Genomic DNA, 10,113 nt, shown 5'->3' on the forward strand with positions numbered 1-10,113 from the left:
GACCGACATGAAGTAAATGAAAGCAGCCCTCAACCCTTAACATGTGTGCGTCGCGTAGCCATCGTAGGTGTATCGCACGCACACAACCTGATATCAACTTTGACTCAGGCAGATTTAGAATTGAGATTGTTGGTATTTTACCGTTCGATCCCGAAGCAAGCAATTTTTGACAGATACAATCTGACAGATAAATGAGTCAATTTTATGTGTTTTTAACTGTCCAGTGTTTCACCTTAAAATCCGTTTGTAGATTTTTTATATTTGTGCCATAATTATTATTCATAGCTAGTTCAATTTAATGCCAGATTAAGAAAATCTACAAATACCTCAAGAAATTGTAGGTTATGCTTCTATGTTTTCCTTTCTGCTTCACTCTCCTCATTATTTTTTTCAGGTTCTTTTTTTTCAGAATTATCGCACCAGGTGCGATTGAAAAATCGTTGGATTATCAGCATCAACCCCTAAATATTTGACTTAAAAAAAAGAAAGTCAACCACATATTTTAAGTGACAACAAATTAAAGAAATGTACAACTTCAAGTCGGGTGGTCACTGACTGGGAAAATCGGGAACTATAACCCAGATTTTTGAACACCAAGAAGTACCCCAGAGTTTAGAGGAAAATCCGGATTTTTCCAGATTAATTTTTTACTTTTGTTGATTTTATCTAAATTTTCCTAAAAATTAATCTTTTCTTGGGTAACAAAATCAACTACATTGATGAACACTTGGCTATTTCGAACAGCTAGTTCGATCTTTTAGATCTTTTAGGTTTTAAATTAGAAACAGTTAAATTCATTCAAAAAATACGAATTTTCAACGAAATACTTAAATTCTTAACTAAGAAAAAGTAATTTGAAAAACAAACAGTTGAATATTCAGTTAAAAAATTAATTAAAAAAAGAAGATTTTTCAACAAAAGAAATTAATTTTGTACTAATTGTAAGATTACGAATCTTTTATCAATAAAATGAATTTTAAAGAAAGTGGTTCAACTTTCAACCAACAATTTGAATTGGCAACAAATTACTTGAATTCTCAACTAAAACAAATTAGTTTTTAACCAAACAGTTCAATTTTTAACCAAATAGTTAAATTTTTATTTTAAAAATTGAGTTTTAACCCAGAATATAAATTTTCAACAAAGATTATGAATCTTTAATAAAAAATTAATAATGAAGAAACAGTTAAATTTATATAAAGTATACGAATTTTCAACAAAATACTAGAATCCAGTTGAAAAAATCAATTTTTACCAAAAAAATATTTCCACAAAGAAGTATCGTTTTTAACCAGAAAGATGTATTTTCAACTAAAATTATGAATCCTTAACAAACAAAAATATATGAATTTTAAAGAAAGTAGTTCTTTTAACCAATTATTTAATTTTAAATCAAAAACAGATGCATTTTCAACCAAATAGTTAAATTATCAATGAAAAAATAAACGTTAAACAAAAGAAAAACTAATTTTTAACAAAGCAGTTTTATTTTAAGCAAAAGATTAATTTTCAGCTAAGACTATGAAACATCAACCAAAATAATTAATTTTAAAGAAAATAGTTCACTTTTCAACCAATAAGTTGAAGTTTTAATTTAAATTAATTAATTTTAACAAATAGTTTGATAATTAATATTTCAACCAAAAATATTTAATTTAAAATCAGAAACAGTTGAATTTATCACAAAAAAAATTGAAATTTTCAATAAAATGTTTGAATCTTCAACTAAAAAAAACTGATTTTCCGCCAAGCAGTTGCATTTTTATACAAAAAAACGTGATTTTCTAACAAAAAATGCATCTTCTCAATAAATCTCATGCATTTTTCAATTCAAAAGTTAAATTTTCAGCCCAGAGGATTAATTTTCTACCAAAAAGTCAAATTTGTAACAAAATACATCCATTTTCCACCAAATAATTAAAACTTTAATTAAAAAATATACATTTTTAAACAAAAGTTAAATTGTTAAATTTACAATTTAAACAAAAATTAACCAGAAAAAAACGATTTATCAACAAAATAGTTGAATTTTTAAGACATAGAATGAATTTTTAACTGAAATTACGAATCTTTAACTAAAAAATTACTACTATTTTGAGGCGAAAATACAAATTTTCAAATCCGAAATTGTGAATTTTCAACGTATGCACGGCCCCTAAACAGAATTAGGATTCATTGATCTACAAAAAAACATTAAATTTTCTTTTTTTCAGACATGAACTTGTGTAGATTTCCAGATCAGATCCGGTTTAACATATCTTACGAAAACCTAGTTTGTAGAAGTGGAGCCAGTTTTATCACAGCAATGCCACTTATCATCATGCTGTCAATTTTATATGCATTTAGATACTATCATTAGTTTAATTTTAAGTCGCTTAATCCTCATAAAAGTCGATTAGTCTCACACCCTATAAGTACAAAATTGCGTTAATTCAAATTTCGACTCTTGGCCACAGTTTATACATTTTTTAGCTTTTTCCATTTTCTATTGCTATTTAATAAAGTGAAAGTATTAAAAGCTTTCTCATATTTAAGAATCATAATTAATTTTAAGCTATCCTTTTTCCATTCTAGACTATTCATCAAATACAAAGTTATTTGGATTTTTGTAATCACTTGTAATAATTATTAATTGTAAGCTGCTGACATTTTGAAAATATTTTATAGATGTATATTTTTCCGGTCAAATTAAAAATTGAGTTTTTCATTTCAAAGATGAAAAATCTGAAAGCGAAATTTAATAGTAAAAATTTTCAAATTAAAAATCGAGTTTTCAATTTAACCGATGAAATATTCTGTTGTAAATGGAATAATGTTCAAAAAAATAGTTGAAGTTTTAAAGGAAAGAGATTCAATTTGAATTTTTAAACGAAAGAGATTAATTCTGAACGCGGAATTTGATAGTAAAAATTTTCAAATTAAAAAGCGAGTTTTTAATTCAATTGATGAAAGTTTCTGTCGAAATTGGAATAATTTACAACAAAATAGTTGAATTTTTAAAGGAAAGAGATTAATTCTGAACGTGGAATTTAATAGTAAAAAATTTTAAATTAAAAACATAGAAACATAACCTCCAATTTCTTGAGGTATTCGCAGATTTGATTAATCTGGTATTAAATTGAACCAGCTAAGAATAATAATTATAGCACAAATATACAAAATCTACAAACGGATTTTAAGGTGAAACACTGGACAGTTAAAAACAAATAAAATTGACTCATTTATCTGTCAGATTGTATCTGTCAAAAATTGTTCAAGGTTATTTATTTCAAGATAAAGTAATGAGTTTTAATGTATTTTTTACGTGAAAACTGAATTTGACGTCAGAATTTGCCTAGCTCGTCAATTTTTAGAGATAAGCGGAATAAAAGAGGACCAAAATGGCCATTTTGACCATTTCTTGTACTTTATAGTAACAGCGCACAAAAATCCTCAAACCTGTTTTTATATTTGTGCATATTAGTATAAAGTATATAGTAATCAGTATATAGTAATCATAAAAATATTTTTTCGATTTACGCAAAACAAAATAATACAAAGCAGTATCCTGTGATTGATTTTGTGGCATTGTTCTTTTGAATTGATCATTTCTTTTGAAAAAACAATGCAATCGAAACGATTTTAAGTGCATTTTAAAGTTGAAAAGTAGTGACTTTGATCACGTTAGTAAAAGTGTGTTGGATTTTTTTGTGCTGTTGCTCTTAAGTAACCAAAATGTCATTTTTTTCTATTATATCCCGTTTATCTCAAAAACTTGACGTACAAGGCAAATGCTGAAGATGAGTTTGGCTTCAGTGAGGACGAGTTTGGTTTCATGGCAAAAAATTACATTTAAGATTACTACCACGAACTCCATCTCACCTGCCTTCAACTAAAATAGCCGAAAAAAATTAAATTACAGAAACCACATCAGTTGCCTTCTTATTGATTTATTATATATCCCCATCCTTGCAGTATCAATCAAAAATTAAAAAAAAAAACACTTCTAGCAGATTTCATGAACCCTACCTTAGCTACTTTTAACGCATCCAACCAAAAATGTTTAGAATTAAAGTAATCATACTAATTTCCTCTTTAAAAGAATCTAGTTCATATTCCCATCAACAGAACAATGTTTAAAAACCCCTAAAATCCTCCCTAACACAATTAGTTGACGATCCCTATTCCAGCTGCCTTGGCTCTAATAGACGCAAATAGATATTTCCATTCCTAAAACAATAATAATCAGCAATTTCAAAAAACCACCCCTAGCACATTTTACAGTCCCAATCTCAGCAGCCTTGAAATTGAATCACTTAAAAAATTATTATTTAAAAATAATCAAACCAGCAACCATCGAAATAAGCTAGGGGTACTTTTTGGACGTGAATGGTATAATGAGCTATGTTGTCAATTACAATCACATTCGAAACTAATGAAATATCATAACATACAATTGTATACTTAAAGAACAATATAATCCTCTGTTTCTTCTTGCAGAATTCAGTTCAGAGTTTGATTGCTTGCCGAATAGCGAGCCAATTTTTGGCCCTCGTCGCAGACCTTCTTCTTCTTCCTCTTCCTCTCTTGAAAGAAAATCCCCTGAAACGTCTTTTCCTCCTGTCGGACCATCTTCTTCTGCATGGTCTCCACAACATGCCGAGCCACCTCTTCGTTCCAGGTCGAAGTCTCCTCCGGCAAGCCACACTTTTTCTCGCGTACTTGGATTTACACTTGAAGATATTAAATTTGTTCGACTTATTCCACGTAATAGTTCGACCCCTATATTTGAACTTCGAAGATACGTTTTTCCTCGTGATAAAATAATTCGGTTGAAAAACCAAAGACAGGATCTTCTTCCCATGCCAACTGGAGAACAAATTGTATTATCAACATCCAACGGTGACGTCTGTGCAATATTTGCAAGTTCATCAAACAATAGCCATTATCTTCGAGCACTATATAAACCTTTGTATAAAGGGTTAAAACGGGCAAAAATAAACATGCACAGCGGCATAGTTACAGAATTGACCCCAGAAGAAATTGCGAAATGTGCAGTGGGCACCAAAAGTGGCATCGCAAAGAGTTTTGAAATAATACGTGTACCATAATTTTATAGACAGGCCTTTCAACATTAAAGGTTAAAATAGCGAAAACTGTAGCTTTTTGATTTTAAAGTCCCACTTTAAGATGGTCACTGTACCAGCAATTCAGAAAATAAAGGGAAATTTTTCGAGACCAGAAAAAATGGAAAATGACTGCAGTATTTTGACAGTATTTAAAGAAGTTCTGGTAATTTTATTTTTTCTTGCAATTCAATTTAAAAAAATATTATAATTTTCAGAAATATCCTCAGCCACTATTTATTGATATTTAACCAATATTTAACAATTTGTAAGAAACAATAGCAGGATGAATTTCATTTGCAATAACGATCGTTAAAATATATGTTTTTGTAAGTTTACAATTTTTTTCCTCAAAAGTAATGTTTTTTATTTTAAAATACATTAGTAAAAATATTTTAAGTTTGAAATCTATTCCAGAAGCAAAATTATTGAATAAAAACTCCACAAATATTTAACCAAACATAAATAAATAAATTAGCTATCTTTTTTCTATTAAAGGATTTAAATGTTTACGAAAAAGTATAGACGAAGTCGGCCCATTAAACAATAAATAATACAAATAATAGAGTAGCCTCCGATTGGATTGAAACTTTCGTCGACGAAAGGGATGCATCCGGATATATATATATATATATATATAGTTGAATTTTCGATTGACGTCTTTTCACTGTCAAAAAATTCAATCAACTGTCCAAAATTTAAAGCTTAGAATACCTAATCTAATGAAAGAACTTGAAATTTTTTATATTCTATTTAATTTTGTAAAACTGAAAGGTCATCAGTCAACAAAATAATGTAAAGTGACATAAAAACTAGAAGCTACATTTCAGAAATATTACTGTTAGTGTGTTGATCACTTACCTATAAGTTTCGAATATTTTCTCTAAAAATTCTTATGCAGTCGCAGTCCCATGAGGTGACCTTCCTGACAGCTGACATTTCCACTTATCATGTTATGATACATTAGAAGACTAGGGTACTTATTTGTAGAGTAAAGATCAGAACAGATGAGAAGATCGTGGAAGTCAAATGTAAATTTATGCCAGGAAGATCATATGCGGATCAGATATTTGGTTTCAGACAGATCACATCAAAAAGTTGGAAAATTAATTCCTGAAAATTTTAATTTAATATGTGTGAAGGTTTCTAAGTTAAATAGATAGATCAAGGTTTATTTTTCAGCCTACTGTCCTTAAGAAATTAAATCGAGCGCTCGGTCTTATCGCCATGAATTCCTCGCTTCGCTCGCATGCATGTATATCTAGGTTTTCGCTTTGCCTCCCATTGCCAAACTCAAACTCCACGGTTAATATAAAATACTTATCGACCATTTACAATATTTAAATTGTACTTTCTACCTCGCTCTCGGGATTCGACTCGTAGGATCATCTCATGCCACTCCCACCCCCGCACCTAAGAGCTGAAATAAATTATATCGGGTCATGCATTTCACTTTGTCACTGACATCACTATCTCATTCAATTATTTGTGATCGAATCATTAACATTAAAATTTAATTTTTTTGAACTTTATCATTTTTCATTCAGTAATATATACCATTCGACGAAATCCGGTAGGAAAGATCGTTATTCAAGAAACAGGCCAAATAAGTGTAGAGAGGTCGTCGCGATAGATCTTCGCCTACTTCTTCTTTTCGAAGTTTTTCCACTGCTACATGAAAAAGGTCGAGAGGTTCATGGTATAGAAGGCTCACGTAATCAAGATTAAGGTGTCCTAGGCTTCGAAAAGACTACGTCCCGTTCTGCCACTTTAGTTCTCGACAGATTATTATAGTGTGATATTTTTCTTAAATTATGTATATACTTACTTTTTAGCGCTACCTTTTTAATTGAAGCTCGATATTCAGCTGTGAGTGCAAAATTAAGTTGGCAGTGAATTGAATATAATTCGATTTCAATCAGGTCGGAGATTGAAGATAGATAAACGTTATAGATAGATAGATAAACCTCAAGGAGACCGTTGACTTATTTTCGTGTCTACTAAAAATCAGCTTTGACCCCTAAGGTTGTGCCTTCATACGAAGCCCGTTTATCCTTGGTATGGCACCAGCGGAGGGGTTATTCACTGAGTGAAAATGAGTGGAGTCATTTGTAACTCAGAACTCATTCTTCGAAATCAAGGCAAATCTTCGATGATCCGACAGGTCATAAGAAATCCTTCCAACTCTTACAAAATCGTGCTTATTCTTGCAGAATCAGGTAAACTCTTCGTGAGTGAACATGCGGTCATTCTTAGGTTAGCGAGGTTCAATCGTACCCTGGAGAACTCAGAGCTCATTCAGCCAAGATGGTCCCGTTGCGGAGCACAGTGGTCAGTCGCTTGCTTAGCCGCACGACATTTTTCATTGTTCGCAGATTAGTTCCGTTTGAGCAGTTTCTCCGAATTGACTGAAAAATAATTTAAAAACTCTTTTAGTATTCTTTCAACTCATTCTGAACTCTTTCCGATCTTCACGTATTCTCTAAATTCATCCGTATTCTCGGCGTACTCTCTCCACTCTTACCGTATTCTTTCCATTCTCGCTAACACTGACGTACTCTGACTCGTTCCGCTCCACTCAGCGCAACTCTGAGTTCATTTTGAGTCAAGATCGCGCACTCTTCGAAATCTCGCTATTTTTGCACTCATCGTAACTCAGTGAACAGCTCCTCGGCACCAGGCTTTTCTGAGGGCTTCCACAATTTAAGGTGGGTTCCGAACCACCGAAGCCCCGGTAGAAGTACATAGAAGAATTCCGATTAGTACCGGCTCAGGAATCGAATCCTGGACCTCCTACATGGAAATCCTATATAAATTTCTAACAGTGACCTTTAAAAACGCGAAAATCCTTTAAATCGCTTAGAATCTGCAAAATTACATAAAACTCCCCTACAGTACTTTCAAATACGTGAAAAACCCTTAAATTCTCTAAAAATCGTTTGAAATCCTTGAAATTTTGGGGAATCATCGAAAAACCTTTATATCTCTCGAAATCGGTTAGCAATTTTAATTTCCTTTAAAATTGTGGCAAATCTTCGGAATCACATAAACATTGGTGAGAATCGATTAAAATCTCTAAAAGTCGTCTAAAATTCTTGACACTCCGTAAAGTATTTTGAAATATTATAAAATGCCTGGAAATCTTTGATATTTCTTTAAAATTATTCAAAAAAAAAAAAAAAAGTTAAGGCAAGACTTGGGATTTTATAGCTACGCAAGGAAGTAATAATATTTTCCAGCCAATTAAGGCAAGACTTTAGATTGCCCAGCCAATCAAGGAAAGACTTTAGATTGCCCAGCCAATCAAGGAAAGACTTTGAATTGCTCAGCCAATAAAGGCAAGACTTTGTATCGCCCAGCCAGTCAAGGCAAGACTTTGAATCGCCCAGTCAGTCAAGGCTAGACTTTGAATCGTCCAACCAGTCAAGGCAAGACTTACGATTGCTCAGCCAGTTAAGGCAAGACTTACGATCGTATATCCAATGAAGGGAAAACTAATTGCTTGTTTTCTTATGGAAACTTTCGCGCTCCATGTCAAACGATCGTTGAAGAGACTTTCGTTTATGACTAGTAGGGTCATTATCATTTCTTTGCAAAGACGAGCAATAGTCGGCCATCATTCTTACATTGCATCAACCTTGATAATGTTGCTCTTTTCAGTGAAAGTCTTGATGAAAGCGTTCGCCACTAAATGCTCCAACATTTTCTTGGAAAGAATCCAAATGAGATTTAGGAAAATGTAATTTCATGCTCGTCAAATAACCTAATCTTTTAAAATTCTTCAACATACTAGATACAATAGTTCTAAACTTCGGATCTCGATTGTTCACTAAAAATTTCTGTACAACATCATCGAAACTCAACTATGCATCCTTTTCAGTAGAAATGAAAAGACACGGGTTCCATATTTTTTATTGTTTAATCAATGTGCAAGGTTCGGTTCCAAACGACTGTACGCTTTTTGTTGGTATTTTGTGCGGGATTCTTTGTTCTTTTTTAATTATTTATTATTTATTTAATTAATTATGGCAGCGTTAATGGGTTGAAACGATAAAATAAAAAAATTTTAAATTACAATATTTTTGTGAAAAATAAAGATATCCTAAGAAATCCAAGTAGGTTTGAAAGGGGAAGATTAGTACTTTTAGGTTAGGATATCTTGAAAACCTGACGTACAAAGAATGTCTTCAAAGCCGTTGTTTTTAGTTTTTATTATATTATAATTCATAGATAGAAACGTCATTCAATCTGACGTCATGATAATTACATTGTATATGAACTTTAGTAATCGACAACGATCAGCCTCCCCTATAAATTTAATTATTAGAAATAGTAGTATATGCCTCAAAGACGATATTTGTTTTGAAGCATTAGAATAGTCTAAGCTTACAAAATTTGTTTAAGTGCACTTCCTATAAGCTCCCTCTTAGTTCCTTTATGTCCCTTGAAATCTTCGAAAAACTATAATATCTTTTTAAATCCACCGAAATCTCGTAATTTCCAGTGAAGTTATTATTATTTTGTGAAATCTAATTAAATCGTAGCTATGCAGTATTTCGCAAAAATTGTATTTGAGGTATCTGAAACACAAACTATATTCCAACAAAATACATTTGTAATACCTTAAGAACAAAATACAATTAGCTGATGCCGTTCAAATACAGTCACAAAATACATATAAGAATTTGAAATATTATTTGAAAAACATTTAAAAACTGTATTTTGTAGTTGAAATATTTTGTCTATTTTCATGAAAATACTTTCTAATATCAGTACATAAAAATTATATTACAAATTCCTACAGTGTATAATAAGTCTAGGAACTTTACAACGGAAGAGTAGAAGTGAAAAAGAGCGACAAATATAGGAGAGAGTAGGGTGAAAGAGAGATGAGAGGATGTTGATAGTGATGAGAGGAGGGGCGGTAAGTGGGATGGGGTGGGGGTTCATCCTACAATACGGCACATAGACTGCGCGGTTCTATTATACGGATTCATGGATGTGCATG

The 10,113-nt window shown here is 31.6% G+C and overlaps 1 protein-coding gene across 1 annotated transcript in view; it reads left to right on the plus strand.

The window, feature by feature from the left end:
• LOC117180674 (uncharacterized serine-rich protein C215.13-like) overlaps positions 1 to 5,090 on the plus strand; it is a 29,202-nt gene extending 24,112 nt beyond the window's left edge. Inside the window, exon 6 of the mRNA XM_033373164.1 lies at positions 4,480 to 5,090. Coding sequence (XP_033229055.1) covers positions 4,480 to 5,090 — 611 coding nt within the window. The remainder of the gene's footprint in view (positions 1 to 4,479) is intronic.
• The last annotated feature ends 5,023 nt before the right edge of the window (positions 5,091 to 10,113 follow it).

This window comes from Belonocnema kinseyi, chromosome 9 (genome assembly GCF_010883055.1).
Source record: "Belonocnema kinseyi isolate 2016_QV_RU_SX_M_011 chromosome 9, B_treatae_v1, whole genome shotgun sequence".
NCBI lineage: Eukaryota > Metazoa > Arthropoda > Insecta > Hymenoptera > Cynipidae > Belonocnema > Belonocnema kinseyi.